At 39.2% G+C, this 17,591-nt stretch overlaps 1 protein-coding gene across 5 annotated transcripts in view; it reads left to right on the top strand.

Annotated features, from left to right (window-relative positions):
• Positions 1-17,591, top strand: part of KCNIP4 (potassium voltage-gated channel interacting protein 4) — a 1,022,425-nt gene that overhangs the window by 974,648 nt on the left and 30,186 nt on the right. For all 5 annotated transcript variants that reach the window (XM_019743875.2, XM_019743874.2, XM_019743873.2 and 2 more), the window contains one exon: positions 12,823-12,892. In XM_019743875.2, coding sequence (XP_019599434.2) covers positions 12,823-12,892 — 70 coding nt within the window. The remainder of the gene's footprint in view (positions 1-12,822; positions 12,893-17,591) is intronic.

Below are 17,591 nucleotides of genomic sequence, written 5' to 3'. Positions count from 1 at the left end.
CGAACTAGAAATCCACTTTCTAGCTAAGGTGGAGGGCACCGCTGCCCCCTAGTGCCTCAGTGTTGTAATAACACAGAGCGTCGGCGCCGGCCTGTCCTGTGCCTGTAATTCCAAAGAGCCCATTGAAATGCCCTGCGGCCGCTGACAGAGAAACCAGGCTCTGGGTCTCCTTTTAGGCAACGCTGCAGCTATGGGATCCCGCCTGGAAGCACTGCGGTTGGAGGCACAGCTGTCCTCTCGGGCAGCTTTTGTGACTCTTGCTAATTAGAGGAGAATCTCTCAAGAACGCTACAGGGCAAAGGGTGGAGACTTCTCAAGTATTTGCAACAAACCTGATTCAATGAAACAGAATTCACATTCCTTCGACTTAGAGCCGAGCTTCAGTGCTGCTCCTGACAGGGGAGCTTTCTGAGAGGCAAATAGCTGAGACAGGGACAAAATATTCTTTTTTCAGAACTGGAAATAAGAAAGTGAAGGCAAAGGGATGTGTAATCAAATGCGTATAGCGCTGGCTTTGACCATGCCGTACACCTTCCCCACGAAAGCAAATACTAGCCTGAGGACTTGAGATCCTCATTTGTGACATGTGAATTACCTTACGAAAAGCAGTTAGGTTTCTCATGCTGTTTTTCCCCATGAGCTTTCATATGACATTTATTTGTGTGAATATGTAAATAATGCCTAGCTCCTCTACAGACGGTATGGGGGAGCGGGTGCTTGCCAGTCTGGGAATATTTGTTGCGTAAATAATTAATGATCATTTTTGTTGAATTAATGAGTTTGAAAAATATTGGGATAATAGTTCCCCATTAGTTTATTTTTCTTTTCTGTAACTGCACTTGCCTTGCATGGAGGCAGCTTAGTAAGATATAGTAAAGGCTTTATATAGTCAAACTGAGGTTCACATTGCAGCCCTACTGCTTACTATATGTCTGAACTTGGGGAGTTTTCTTAAATCTCTCTGAGCTCATTTCTTACAAATCGTAGGATAAAACACCTACCTCCTCTACGTGTTCACGAGAACATGCATCTCCTACGGAACCTGGCTTGGTGGCCGGCAGACCGTGATGATGATTAAACGTTACTTTCCTTCATCCTCTAACCCCCACACTCCCTCGAAGCTTCTTTGAATGTAGTTTAGAACACGTTTTCAAAAATCTGCACCCAGAGTAATCAAATCAGCTGCACAGGCACACGTATCACTGTAATCTCTAAATTATACTTCTTTGTCCAACAGACCTCCCGCCAAATGTGTCAGCAAACAATGAAGAGAACTCCTTTTCATTTTCCCACTTAGTAGAGAGATGTGATAAAATGGCAAGAGTGTTATTCTGTGTGTTAAGGATACATTTTGACTATAAGTAACTGAAAACCGATCACTAAAAAGGGCTTCCACAATGAGGAAAATGTATGCTCTCACGTAAGAAGCCAGGGGACAATGGGGACAATGAGATCAGCAGAGAGCCAGAATAGAGCCCATTCAGTAGGTGAGAAAAATAAGACTGAGAATAAGATGTTTGCAAAGCTGCAGGAAAAGATAGCTTTTTACAATGATGTCTGTGGGTGTACATGTGTCTCATCTTCTTAGTGTTTTGTGCTTGCTGATTGAAATAGTGCATGATTCCATAAGTAGAATTTTTTATTCAGTCGTTTTGTGTGTGTTTTTTAACATCATTAGTCTCATGGCTTTCCAACCTACATGTGATCTAATTAATTCATAAAATTTGGGACGAGATCTTGGTGATATCCAGCACAAATAAATAAGGACAGGACACAACTCAGCATGTAGAATTCTATTCATGACTTTCATGGAAAGAATATTTGATTTTTCCGTCACAGCAGCCCTATATACTGCTGAAGACAGCCTTCACAGGATATATTTCTTCAAATCTAGTTAAATTAGGTCTCTGAGTAGCATAGTCGCCGGTTGTGGTGAAAATACCCTCGTATCTATACAAGTGTGAGTAGGTTCTATTGTTTCATATACTTGTGAATGTATGAAGTCTGACAATTAAGTTTGCAAACAATCTGAAATTCATGTTTAACCACTTTGGTCCAAGGAGTATATTCAGAGAATGAAGAAGGTTCTTAATGCAAATTTTGGAAGCAGCAAAATACCCAACATGCTAGTTGTAACCAGTTGTTAACGTTTCTTTTTTTTTTTTTCGCCTTTTTATACATTGTCTATCTTAATTTTAATTTGTTTTACTTGCCTGTGATGTCAGTATTTCCTAGAGGTCATTTTACAGATGAGGAAACTAACACTAAGAGCGAATAACTGACTTGCTAAGGGTTCAAACACCTGGAAACATTAGAACAGAAATTTAAAGCTTGTTCGTGTCTTTAGTGATCAGCTTTTACGCTGTGAAAACTGAAGGGCTAATCCTATTGTTTGTTTGTTTGTTTGTTTTGGTCTGGTATAAAAAACTGTAATCCTATTGTTTTTAAATGAGCTTCTTACAGCCCAACTGTTGAATACAGCAAGATTTATAAAATTTGGATTGACATAAGAAATGTCCTCTCCTGACCCTGGCATTCTCCCTTAATTTCTGTGATCACATTTATGACGAGCAGCCGTGAGAGTTGGGGTGGAACCAAGAGGTTGGCTTCACAAGTTCTTCATGAGGGTTCCTTGGTCTCGGGCGTGACCAAGGACAGAGACACGTGTAAGAGAAAGTGGTGATTTTCAATAGCATAGCGCAAGGCATCCAAAATGTTCCCATAGTCCAACTGGATAGAGAAGAAAAGGGGAATCACAAGGTGGAAAAAAAAACAAAAAACTTGTTTGGGAGTACATGAAGTTTAAAAACTTACACACAAGTTTTCGAGGAAACTTCCAGAGCAAGTTTATGCCCTAATATTTTAAAAGCTAAGAACTGGTTGGGTACTTATCCATTCAGGATAAACATTTTTTGTATTATCTTTTCTGAACACAGCTGGGCTCTGTAAAGATGGGTCCCTGCCTTCAAGGTATTTACCAAGTTTAAACGGATCCGAGAAGTCTGCAAACACAATCTAGTTTCATCAGCATTCCAGGTCGTGGAACTGTGCCATTTAAATTTTGTAAATTCTATAATTGTAGAACGCCTTGTCGTCTTTAAAATGTCATGCTACTAAGAGAGTGGCTTTTCAGAGCAGCCTCGGTTTCAAATGAGGGAAGTGGGAAGTGGAAATTTAATTTAAAAGAACCTATGCTTTCCCAATTGGATTAGGTTTTAAGCAGGGTGGAATAATATGTAAAGACAGTCATGCTTTCCAATTACAGATCTCTGGAATGAAATACTCCATCCATCATTTTTATTGTATCAGTGCATTCACTTCATCTGTCTTGTGAAAATCTTCCTTGCTGGAGGTGGTGGGGTTTTGTTTTGTTTTGTTTTGTTTTCACACTTTAATGAACTAATTATTGGGATACATAAAAGAAAATCTCAAAAGATAAAAGAAAAACTCTCTTGGCTATGAAATAATTATACTGTAACTCAGCTTGATATGTTCACATCTTGAAAATTAAGAAAATAAAAAGCCAGTCTTTCCCACATGTTAAATATATACAGTTATGGTGTATCTGTGGCATATAACATGATCAGACAAAAATACAACTTGTCAAAGCATCCTTCTATAAGGCAATTTCTTATCTGATTTGGGGGCAATCCAGACATCAGAATCTTAACTATAATAATTAGATAGTGTCCATGTAATATACATAATGGTAATTTGAAGGTAGTTTTAAATTATGACTTCATAAAATAGCGAGTGATTAAGAAAGAGTTAGATTCATACTCAAAATAAGAACTTCATAATATATGATTAAATTCACTTAAGTATAAAGAAACATATTCATTATTATTTGTGCAGTGATGCTCTCAGATGAATTTCAAACATCTCCTCACATTGTAACCAGTAAAACTACTTCCTAGTTATACAGACAAAGCAAGAAAGCCTTCTCTGTCCTCTCCTGGTGCATCAATGACAATATTATTTAAACACAGAATCTCAGTGGCTACAAATGTTGAAAGGTAAATTTCTCATTCATACTCCATGCTCATCTCTGGTCAGTAGAGGTGCTTTGATATCACTCCAAGGGTCCTGCTGATGGAGCAGCCACCATCTCACACATGATTGCCATGCCAGAAAGAGAAGAGAGCGCTGGCATGTCTGGCATCAGCAATTAAATACTGCAGCCCCAAAATGTGTGTGTCTAGATGGGTTCTGATCACAATTCCAAATGGGGATGGGGGAAAGAGTGTTCTCGCCTCACCAAGCAATTCTGGGACACCAGCTGGGTGTCTTACAAGTCAACTCAATTCTGACACTGTCTACCCAGATTAGCATCAGATTCTGCAAGTTAAGGGCTCAATCCCACAAGACTGTCCTCCACTTCAGATGCCAATCACAAGCCCAGGTTATTTGCTGCACTTCTCACTGACCAGCTATAGATGAGAGGTTCCCATGACCTCATCCTTGGATTTGATTTGCTGCAGTCGCCCTCAGAATTCAGAAAACTCATTTACTCACTAGTTTTTCTGGTTTATTATAAAAGATACGACTCAGGAACATCCAAATGGAAGAGATGCATAGAGCAATAATAGAGAAAAAGGTGCTGAGCTTCCCTGCCCTCTCAGAGCAGGCTACTCTCCCCAAATCTCCATGTGTCCATCAACCCAGAAGCTCTCTGAACTCCATCCTGTTTGGTTTTTATGAAGGCTTCATTACATAGGCGTGATTGATTAAATTATTGATTATTGGTGATTCATTTAAACTGCCAGCCCTATCCCTTTGAGGGGGTTGGGGGCAACTGAAAATTCCAACCCTCTAATCACATGGTTTGTTCTCCTGGTAACCAGTAGGACATGCTTAGGTGGGGTCCAAAAGTCACCTCATTTACATATCAAGAGATACCTTTATCTCTCTCATCACTTAGGGAATTCCAGTGGTTTGAGGAGCTCTGTGCCAGAAATGGGGACGGAAACCAAATGGACACACACACACACACAGTGCCAAAAAAAATGTATACACATTTTAAGACAGGAAAGAACTGTATTAAAATTGTAATACTCAATATATACCAATAAGAAAAGATGAATGCAAGTCATGTGTATACATTGCTTTGGCACCCCCAGTATTATAATTTTACATATATATTTACATTATTATTATTATAAATCACAGTGTCACTTCTGCTTTCCATTCATTGGACAGAGTTTGTCATGTGGTCACAGCCAACCATTAAGGACCCATGACATGCAGTCTTCCCATGTGTTCAGAAGCAGGGAGAACTTGTTGATAAATCACACTAAAGACTGCCACACATAGAATCAGTTCTCCTTGCCTCGTCCCTTTCGGTGTATCTCATGGGTTACTGCTGCTTGATCGTGTGAGTGTCCAGGATGCTCGCTGATGTCTGCTTACGAGCTTGTGCACAGCTCACTTTCAGGATGGTCTGCTCCAGCCATCGTACTGTTCAAGAAGGTAACTTCCTCTAAGAAGGGCCAACTTACCTGCCACCTATTTTTGCCAGAGAAATGGGTGCTCCCCTTTGGGTAGTGATATGTGTCTCCATCTTTCTCTTCTCTGATCGGAGTGCCCAGTTGTTGTGTTCTCTTTGTGTCGTTCTGCCCACAACCTGCCTGTGCTACCTTTCAAGGAGGTGTCAGTCTACTTCCTTTGTCAGGAAGAATAACAGAAAGAACAGTCATTGGAAAAAACATGGATGCAATGACATTTCTGCTGGTAGAAACTCAGGTTTTCAGTTTCAGCACCTCATAACCACTACCATGTAGTAACCACATGCCCTCCTTAGCAACAGGGGTAGTTGTGAGAGATGACAAAATACACGGATGCTTAGAAAATGTGACACTGTAGATATCATACTTGTAAAAGGGTCCCCAAGAAACTATTTACTTCACAAGGACTTTCAGTTCTTTTCCCCATGATAGTTTTGTACCATAATCCTTTTTGGAGTCCTGAAGAGGTATTTCTAAATGTTTAATAATAGTACTGAACCTAAGGAGATGACATACACTAGAACAGGATGATTCGTGGGAAGAGGTTTCAGCCAGTGAAGTGGACAAATATTATTGAGGGAATACATCTGATTTGCATATCACTGCAATTGCTTCTAGAGAATTCCACCAGAATTCTGACAACTTTCAAGGAAATACTGAAAAGCTTTCTTACAAAGTAAAAGTATAAGGATTCATGATGCAACTCAAAAAAATAATTTCTTTAGCAATTTCCTATGCATACATGGATCTCTCTCCAAGGCCCTTTACGTGGTGCACAGTATTTCCAATGTACTCACTTCAGTATTACTAAGGGAAACTTTCCTTTAAGTTAATGAATACAAGGCTCCTGGGTTTCTACTGACATTTATTTCCAGCACGGTGGCCTTTATTCTTTTCAGCTCTCTTTTACAATTGCAGTATCCCCGTGCCTTTGAGGGTAAGCTCTGATGATATTAGGTAGAGTAAATTCAATTTATAATGCTAGAATAGCAGGCATAACTCATACCTGCTTTATAGGCTCATTGCTTTATATCAGACCTGCACTGTACTGGGTTTAACTGCTTTGATGAATACAATTTAACCCTGGTATAGCTGCATTGATGTTACAATGACTCTATGTATAATGGAGTTCTGCCTACAAAATTCTAGATTATTGCTGTTGTACTAACAGCTAATATGTAATGAGCAAACATGATGCACAAAGAGAGTAAGATATAACATGCATTATCTTATTAATTTTTATAACATCCTTCTGATGTCAATATTTATCCTCATTTGCAGAGGAGAACAATGAGACTTAGATTCTTAGATTAAACAATTCATCTAAAGCCACACAGCTTTAAAGTGGAAAGCAGGGGTTCCATCCAGTTTTTCTATTTAAAATAACTCCAGAACCCAGGACCATAAGCATTTTACTATGTTATTCTAAATACTCCCTGGCAGAACAACAGCAATTGTATGGACATGGAGGTGTTTGTGGCAACCAAGCATCAGTCTAGATATCGGGAAACCCGGACACAAGATAAGCCATCAGCAACCCTCTGTGTGGTTTATGGGCAATTCCTGTAACTTCAACCTCAATCACCCCACCTTTAAAATGAAGCCATTGAACTGAAATATCTCTAAAGTTGCTTAAACATGCAAGTTTCCTGATTCTGTGATCAACAGACTATGCACTGCCATTTTCTAATTATGAGAACAGGGACAGCTTCTGTCTAAGGCAGTTTGCTCTTCTGTGAAATGGAGGTAATGCCAGCCACACGAAATCATCTGTGTAAGCGCTTAACACAACGCTTGCAACATAGAAAGTGGTCATACGTATTACCTTCATCATCATCACCATCATTATGGTGTCATTATGAAAATCACTATGTTGTTAGTATTGATATTAGCAATAGAAAAATATTCATTGTACGTTTACCCCTGATCTTGACACTCCCGGGTACCGTGATATGACCTGAGAAGACTGAAAGGATCATCCGGGAACACATCTGTAAGGCCCAAAAGGGCAAGTATTTCTTCACCACCAGACAAATGTACGGCAGTTATGTGCTGAGAAAATCTCATTCCACGTGTATTGCATCCTGTTCATATCATATGTATATTTAAATCAATGTCCCCAGTTTTAATTGAAGTGGCTTCATTTTTGCGTGTAGCTCTCTCCAGGATGGCCATGATGGGCGTCTGTGGGAGCAAACAAACATTGTGTTTCTTTCAAAGAAGTATTTCCACAGATGGTTCACCAGGAGGCCACTTCCCATGGAAAAACAGATGATAATCCAGACACAGGATAACATTACAATTAATGGAGTCAGAAGTGTATGAGTTTGATTTCACTGAACTTTAATTCCATAGAAGCAAAATGGAATTTTTAAAAACTCACTCCTATATCTTCCATGTGCAGAGCAGCGCTTGATACATAGTAGGCACTGAATAACTATTTCTTTTTTAAAATTAAAGTTTATTGGGGTGACAGTTGTTAGTAAAATTACATAGATTTCAGGTATACAATTCTGTCATACATCACCTATATATCACATCGTGTGTGAATAACTATTTCTTGAAAGAATGGACAAATGGATGGCTCTGTGAAACACTGTTGTGTAACTCCAACAAGTTACTTAATTTTAATGTCTCTGAGCTTCACTTTTTTTCATGTATAAATAGTCCCTACCTTTCAGGATTAGTAAAAGCCATTGAAGAGGTGATCTATGTAAGAAGACATTGAATATGCACTCAATAAACAGTTGTTACTAGATAACGCGGTCCTACAGAGAGGCATTAAAGCATCCTATCTACACGAAGACAGGCACGTCATGTTATCCCTTGGAGACACCTGTTCAAATGCCTTGATGTCCCCTGGCAATTTTCAGAATGACAAGTAGATTCATGAGGGAAGCAAATTATTGCTGTTTATTCATGGGATTCGGTGCATTTCAAATCCATTTGTGATTCTGGTCAGCAGCCCCTCTACATGCGACACTTTTTCATAAACGAGTGGTGGTAGCACACGTTGGAAGAGCCTCTCTGGAAAGCAACGTGACTGTGCATAGGAAGAGCCTTTAAATGGCTGAAACCCTTTGGTATTGTGATTCTCCTCCTGGGATTAGTCATAAAGAAAGAACCACAGATGTATGCACTGGAATATTAATTACATCATTATTTCTATGTAGACAAAAATGCTGAAATCCCCTTAATGTCCAACAATATGGTAAATTCAATGAATATATTATTATGCAGCCATTAAAAATCATGACCTAGAAAACATTCAAGATATTTTGTAAATTTTAAAAAAATACTATGTTCTTGTATTATCCTATTTTATTTGTAGAGCATATTAATATATGTTTAAATAAATAAACAAATGGTCTTACAGTGATAGAATTATTGCAAATTTTGACTTGCTTTAATTTTTTTCTATAGACAGCACATTTTCGCAGAATAATCATTTGCTAATAATCAGACAAAATGTCTTTAGACAATATAATATGGAAATCATAGGGCTTACAGAAGGTTGTAGTTTCTTCTCAAAGTATAGATGAGTGAGGCTTCCCTCACTTTCCCTAAACCTGGGAACTCTCCTTCTTATGGGATCCTTCCTCTTAGAGTGAAGAGAGCCTAATGAACAAATGCATACTGAGATGTTTAAGCCTTGTTGGACTTGTTGACTTGAAAATATCATCATTTAAAAATGATACCAGGAGAAAATAATTTATAATGTTACATGATTTAGTGATAATTGCAGTAAAGTCTCAGTAGGAGAACCATTTCAGAGCACAGACATTTGGAGTATATTTCAAATAAGACTCCGAGACAGACATTGCTAGCAGGTCACCAAATATGTGCTCATATCTTCTTCCTGGACACACGAGACTTTCATTGTTTGGGATGGACCTGTTAAGTGATTTCTAACCAACACAGTGAGAGTGGAAATGGTGCCTACCACTTCAAGACCTGACCCGTAAACACCTCCCATGTACCATATTCAAATACCCTTTTTCTCCTTCTGAATGAGACAATCACAGAGAATCCCAGAGAATCCCAGAGAATCAGGAGCCACACATTGAAGACAGCCAGGTTAACCTCTGTTCCTTAATGACCCTGAGGAGAAGAACCATCCGGGGATCTGCATACCCACCCAAGTCTGTTAGATGAGCAAGAAATATCCTACATTCTTTTAAATGTATTACAATTTAGGGGCCTGCTTGTTATAGCAGCAGGACATAACCTGCCTCATATAGGCCACAGCGTTTATTGTGTACGCTTAGCTGTACACTGGGCCAGGCCAAATTTCATTCTTGATGAACAGATGGAGCTACCACTTTGGTGGATAAACCACTCTCTAAAAGGGGTGAGGAGAAAGTTAGAGACTAAAGCGTTGGTGCCATTTTTAAAATGACTAGAGTCTTATAGAATTGAGATAATTTTTCTCATGTGAAGGTAGTCAAATGCTTTTGTTTCCCAAAGCAACTCTTTAGAAAACATAAAATATCGCACTCTCTGGATTGTTATTTGTGTTATATTTTGTCTTGTTTTGACCTTTCTTCTTCTATTTGGGTGTAAGCCCCATGAGGGCAAGACCTTTGCCTTGTTTATTGCTGATGCCCCAGTTCCTAGAATAGTTCCTAGAATAATAAACAAAAAATACATATTGGTTGAAGATGCAAATTAATGTAAGCTGGTGAGACTTACCACCATAAAACTTGGCCAGGGACTTTCAGATGGCAGAGGAAGGATTTTTGTCTGATATAGAGACATGTGATAAAACAAACAAATACAAATACGAAAGTCAATGTCTAAATTTTATTTCATATTATAAGATATGTTTGTCAAATGCCTCAGGAGACCAAAGGCAGCTGACAAATTTGCTGAGTGCCAATGTCCCTTCACTTGCCATCTCTTGCTAGAGTCACTAACTCGGAGACAGGTTTCCCGTTCTGACCTTGCACAAATTCGCTACCTGATGGCAGACGGCCATCTATTTGCCCTCTCCTCACTATCCCAAGCAGATGGCTCTGAGTTAAATAGCCCATGAATCACAATTTCCATGTGTGAGAGGGTCCAACTACAAAGTGCCTACTTACTGTGAAATTGGTTCTGAAGCTGCCAACTAGATAGAGTTCTTTAGCCAAAACTTTGGACTGATTAGCTATATACACGCCCTCTTCTTTCCTTTCTGGAGTTGTAGCTATTGATTGTTCTTTTGTTTATGTATTAGCCAGGAGTCTCCCCCAAACATGGAACCAATAGACGAGTATATGCACAGAAGGAGATTTCTTTTAAATAATTGGCTCTCACTGTTGTGTAGGCTTAACCAGTCCAAATTCTGGTGTGGGGCGAGGGGGAGGGGCAGACAAGCTGGAGGCTCAAGAAAGAGCTGCAGTCTTCTGGAGATTTCCCTCTTGCTCAGTGGAGGTCAGCCTTTTGTTCTATGCACGTCTTGAACTGATTAGATAAGGTCCACCTGCATTATGGGAAGGAAACTGCTTTACTCAAAAGTTCACTGATTTACATGTGAATCTTATCCAAAAATAACCCCACAGAAACATCTAGAATATTGTTTGATCAAACAGTTGGGCATCATGGGCCAGACAGCTTGACACATACAATTAACCATCACAGTTTGCTTGCTTTTTTGCTCATTTGTTTTTGCATGTCATTTCTTTGCTCCAATTCCCTCAGGTTCTTTGGGTCATTATTTCCACGGGGCTCATATATCCAGAACTTACGGTGACCTGGAAAGTCCTAAGCCCATGTTGTAGCTCTCCCAGTGGCTAGCTGAGCAGCTGAGTTCTTTAGCACAGAACCTCCAGTTCTGCCTCTGTGAGTGGAGATATCTAAGTCATAGATTTATTACAACAAGTGAGTGGGAGAAATATACACTGAGAGGCTCTCTACACACAAGTTCACCTTGAAACTATTGTTTTAAATTGTGTTTATGTATCAGAGTCCCTACCTTTCGAATCAATGAATGAGAAAATAGAAAATACCTCATGTGAAGCACACTACAGTTATAAGTATCTGGTTCATTGGAATAAAGATCAAATTAATAAATCCATTTTATCCATGAATGGACAATGATTTTAAGGGTTAAGAGAACCTTTAAAGACCACAAAAGGTGATTATTGAGGATCTCAGGAACAGTGTCAAATTTAAAGTACATAGGATATTCATCCCTAAAGTCAAGGAAGTTACTGGACCCCTGATTCTCCCCCAGTGAATCCTGGGAATTTGCCAGGTAGTTTGGAGGTACTGTGATAGCCGACCCAAGGGAACTCAGGTAAGAGGGGACTGTTCATGAGAAACTACTCAAAAGAACAGAGCTCATCACTTCCTCACCTTCAATGTATAATTAGCATCCCACGTGTGATTTGATGCTGGATTATTACGTGATTGTCAGTCTCCAAGGTTCCAAGAGTCTCTCTGCTCCTCAGATTCCTGGCCAGACTGTTCTTAGCACTCCAAAGAGTGGAGGAAGTCTCACCCACACCTCAGTCTAAGACCTACTTGTTTAGTCCTCACTTTCTGCACCAAGGCAGATTCCTTCTAATAACATTTTAGATTTCGGCTCCTTTTATAGAAAAGGCCCGATCTACTCTCAGAGAGGCAGTCTTGCCCTGTGTTCCCACCACGTCAATAGTTCGTGGAGTTCCCAAGATCAATATCCAGGAGTCTCAAATAACTCCACCCATGGGACAAAAGTGGGAATTCATTATGTGCAGGCCCATGGCTTTTCAGACATTCCTCTCCAGAAAGTCAAAAAATCTTGGAGTCCTTGTCATATAAGGTCACTTTTTACAAACCAAGTTATTGTGCACTTCTGAACATACTGTTAACAGAAATGAGTAACTAGTCCTGGTTGAAAATTCTTTGGCCACCTTAGTCCCAAAGGGAGCATACCATTTTGTAATTGAACTAAAGTATATGTGGGTCCAGCAAATCTGCAGAGGACAAAGCACCTAGATCCAGCAAAGATCATATGATAAGCATCTTGCAAAATCCTTGCTTTATGAAAAACAATGTAGTTTTCGCTTACCTCTTTGATAATAAACATATGTGTTCTCACCAGCAGCAGTGCATTTTTTAATGTGTCAGACCAGCTTGGACATTTCTATGCAAAGATGTTTACGTCGGCAATTCTTTCTGTGAGAACTGGGACAGAAAACCTTATCGTGTTCTTTTACGTTCTTTGTAATAATGGATGGGTGGTTGGTTTTCTTGGCGCAGCTCTGCATCGTAGACCGTGCTGTTTAAAAATGTGCCAAAAATTAGATTTCTGAACACTTTGCTCAAATTGCTTCTCTACCACTTTCTCTAGGAATGCCCCAGCGGTGTTGTTAATGAAGAAACCTTCAAAGAGATTTACTCACAATTCTTTCCACAGGGAGGTAAGTAAGAGTGTGGGCTTGTTAATGTATTCTCAGTTAGAATTATGCTTGCAATCATTTTCTTTTCCCTCCACGTGGTGCTGCACTGGCCTGGGGAAGGGACAGTGTGGTAAACATATAGTGGCTTCTCTTACCATTCACGTGCACTCTTTTTTGGTCTCTGTGAGACAGGGGGGTGTTTCAGCCTCATCCCCATGTTCTTGGAGTTTCTCAGTGGTTTTTGCTCATGAATAATTATTACTTGTTCTCCCTGTGAAGAGATATAAGGTTGGCAATGACCTATGTCACCATTTGGTGAGGTCACTCACTTTGTGTGTTGATCTTGTATACCACTTCCTTGCTGGACTACTTATGCTTGCAGTCTTGAGTTTGGTTTAGTCTTTCATAACATGACGCTACATGTTTGATCTTTATGTAAAAGAATTGCTATACAGCATGCCAGTGCATATGATTTTTAATATATCAGTGAACTACTAACAAATGATCAAATATCCAAGTTCATGCTTCAGTTTGGCACAAACAGTGTTGCTCTGTGCCTAGTACTGTGGCTCTCAGATGTACAGCGCTTTCTGACAAGGTACTGGATGTGACACAAAGCTTTCACATGCAATGTGGGTTTCATTTGAGTCTCCCAGCTCTTAAAATGAGGACAAATGTAATTATCCTCAATTTACAGGTGTGAAATCTGGGGCTTCGGGAAGTTAAATGGCTTGGTCAGGGCCATGTGTTTCCCTGAAAATAAGATCTAGCCAGACCATCAGCTCTAATGCATCTTTTGGAGCAAAAATTAATATAAGACTCGATATAGATTATTTTATTATATTATATTATATTATATTATATTATATTATATTATATTATATTATATTATATTATATTATATTATATTATATTATATTATATTATAAGACCCGGTCTTATATTATAGTAAAATAAGACCGGGTCTTATATTATTTTTTGCTCCAACAGATGCATTAGAGCTGATTGTCCGGCTATGTCTTATTTTCAGGGAAACACAGTATCCATTACGTGGCAGATCTGGGTTCGAACCTAGATTTTTTGGAGCCTCATATTGCGTTCTTTGGGCTCTTTCTCTCTCTTTAGGTTACTTTTTCCTATGACCCACTCCATCCCACCCCGCGTCTGAGAAAATTAATACCATTCTAGATATTATTTTAATAATAGAAAGAAAACAGGAGAGCATAATGATAATGTGTATATGTTAGGGAGGAGTGAAGAGATACATTGGTGTTTGGACCGTATGGCTTCTCCTTCAGTCACCCAACAGGATGCCCAGCGCAAGTTTGCCCCACAGGCTACGCTGCGCCCAGCTATGTGTTAAGTGCTGGTAATGTAAGGGGAATAAGTTGTGGTACCTGCACAAAGCAATGTTGTATTCTAGTGCAGCAGATGGTCAAGGTCAAAATAAAGTATAAGTGTGAAGAGAGAGGTTTAAAAAACTGCTATTATGAAAGCACAATGTAGGACAATTAGACCAGCCAGAGAACAGGAAATAGTGGCCATTCATGTGGTGTCTAATATGTGTCGGGTCCTGGCATGCATTTCCCCTCACCTTCCAACAGCCCTAATTTGATTCTCCCTTTTTAATAAATGTGGAAACTAAGGTACAGAGAACTCCATCCATTTCCTTGCATATATATATATATATATTTTTTTTTTTTTTTTTTACTGCTTTCCTCTTTAAAAAAGCCACCAAAATAACTCAGTAGTGTCTGAGTTAGTCTCTGATTCCAACTGTCCTGCCCACTCCCCCATCGTGGTCTATTCTCCACACAAGCCCCAGTGATCCTGGTAGAAGGGAAGCCAGGTCACATCCCTGCTCTGCCCACACCTCCCATCCCCTTGAATCATAAGCCACAGCCCACACAGTGTCCTACACCGGTGGTCACCGGTCTCAGGTCCCCGCTCTGCCTCCTTAGTCACCACTCTTCCAGCCACACTGGCTTCCTTACCGTTCCTCCAACAGCCCGGTCATGTTGCTGCCTCTGGACCTTTGGACTTGCTGTTCCTTCTGCCTGGAATTCTTTTCTCCCACATATCCATCTCAATACCTCACGACCTTTGCTTTCATTCAGCTGTCACCCTATGTTAAATGGCAATCCCTTACACATTCCCTATGCTACTCCCCTGCTTTATGCTTCCCTTTAGCACCCAAGAGCACCTGATAATATACGTATGTAACCTATTTTTGTTCTTGTTTATTATCTCTTTCCCCACGAGAATGTCATCTCCAAAGGAGCAGAGGTCTTTGTCTGTTTTGTTCATTGCTGTATCCACAGGTCATAAAACAGTGACTGACAAGTAGTAGCTCTCGATAAGTATTCACTGGATAAATGAGTGAATGCATGAATGAATGAATGACATCCACCTCACCTGGTGGTTAAATAATACGATGGAATGATATCTGTAAAAGTCATTTTGAAAATATACAACATCTAAATATTAGTTGTTTTATACAAAAATTAGTTTCTCTTTTGGTTATCAGTCCATTTGGTATTAGATATTTCAGTGGGTTGAAAACAATTTTGTGCATGGGTTGTCAAAATACAAATTTTCATTTAAGATGGCCTTTTAAAAGATGTGAGTTAGAATCCAATTCTGAGAAAACACAGGGTGACCCCTTATTACACGAAATTGGACATGTCATGGGTGACAACTCCTCCACTGTATCTCATTACTAACAGCCCACAGACAAGTATTGGTCCTAGGGCCTGATGCCAGATTGTAATGGATCCAGTGTCTGCATTAATAAAGAATTTAGAATATCATTTAACTCATATATTTCTAAATTATTAAAAACCATGGACTTTTTAAAGAGAATTCATGTTTACTATATGTTTAATTGTCTGCCAACATATTGATAGGCATTAATGTCAAAGCACCTAGTACAAATGGAAATCTTTAAGTCATTTTTTTATTATCTCAAATGAAAGTTATTACATACTACAAATTAGATACAGTTCCACACTAAAAACTTACCTTTATTTGAAAAATCACATTTCGGCATTCGAGAACATCTACTTAAGTACAATCCTTCGCCCAGGATTCTTGTTACAAGATCCAAAGGGATGTGAAGAAAAATTACTTCTGCACTCTTAAAAATTCTTTGACTATTCGTGTTAATTGAATGCATAAATGTAAAAGTACCAGGTATAAATGAAAGAAATGAAATATTGTAAAAAACGACAACTTGTAATTTTAAAAATTAATGTCATGCATGCAAATTGTATTTTGCAATGCTGCTAGAAAGGGGGAAATGATCTAAGGAAGAACATCACCTCCAATGGCAAGCAAATTCACGTCATAGCCATCCTCATGCTTCTATGGAGTCACTTCTTTAGGTTGAGGATCTTAACGGAACAGGTTTCTCTCATTATGAGCAGTAAGAATGATGGGTCCATAAATCACAATGTCTCACCGTTTCCTCCAGGAAAATGCTTTGCCCCATCTGCAGAACCTCCTGCAATTTGTATTGTGTCAGGCTCTTTGTTTTCTGTATTGTTTAGCAAGATTGTTGACCAAGCACACCTTGTTTGGTGTTCTGGATGTCCACAAAACTGGATTGGACAGAGGCTTCTTCTTTATAAGGGACAAAGTCTACCTACTATAAAACAAGCTGAGAGGACGTGGTTTATGGGTGCCCTCACCTGTGTTGTTACAGAAATACTTTTTCAACTCCATGTACAGTAGAAGCTTCAGTATGGAAGCTCTTAGCTCACTACGCATTTTTAAAGCTCATAAAAAGGACAATTTCCTGGGCTCCTCCTCCTCATATTGTAAGAATTTTGCACTTACTCTCACTGGATCAGAGCAATTAAAGGAATGAATGGATGAGCTCTAGTCAAAAGGTTCTACGTCAACAAATGTTTACTGAGCAGCCATTGTATTCAGAGCACTTGATGCAGTTACATGGGTTCCACGAACCTAAAGATTTTTAAAAATTTTTCAAGCAATTCCACCACTGAATAGGTAGGACAATATGTGTAAGAATTTTCAGGGTGATTTATAAAGGATTTATTGGACAGAAACTACTATTTATGTATATGAGCCCACCTTACGTATATCATGGTAACAGTGCCGTGAATTGTATATTCAAATGCTTTAAGCTAATTCTATAACTTGTGCTTGAATTCAGGTAGGAGGAGGGATTGATGATGGGAAGAAAGAAATCAACCAGATTGATTTCAATGTACAGATCTGAAACATGAGTATCAATTAATCTGAAATGTATGCATATCAATGGTATCTTCAACGAAGGGGTTAATTGGTATCATCATTGGGGTCTGGAAGCAATGGGGAAGGACACTGGACTAAGTCATGTGTCCTGAGTTTGTGGATGAACTATGCCACGAGCAGGGCATGTGACTCAGACAGTTATGTCTCTTGGGCTCAGGCTGTTCCTCTATGAAATGTGGAACAGCATTTTTACAACAGCTACACATGTGGAACACAGGAATTCTCAGTTTTCTTTCTTCTCTTACATTCTTTATTTCTAACAGGTGGTGTTGGAATGTCTTGATTTCATTACCAACTCCACCATAAACTTAGGTGACCTTAGCTAAGCCGCTAAGAGTACCTGCAGGAATTGTCCACTGCTGTTAAACACAGATAAATAGTTAAGTGATAGCCAAGGTCACATCCTATCCTAAAAAGCCAGAAATTGTTTCCCCCGACTGTA

This window comes from Rhinolophus sinicus, linkage group LG02 (assembly GCF_036562045.2).
Source record: "Rhinolophus sinicus isolate RSC01 linkage group LG02, ASM3656204v1, whole genome shotgun sequence".
Classification (NCBI taxonomy): Eukaryota; Metazoa; Chordata; class Mammalia; order Chiroptera; family Rhinolophidae; genus Rhinolophus; species Rhinolophus sinicus.
The sequence above is the reverse complement of the archived record's forward strand: the minus strand, read 5'-3'. Positions and strand labels throughout refer to the sequence as shown.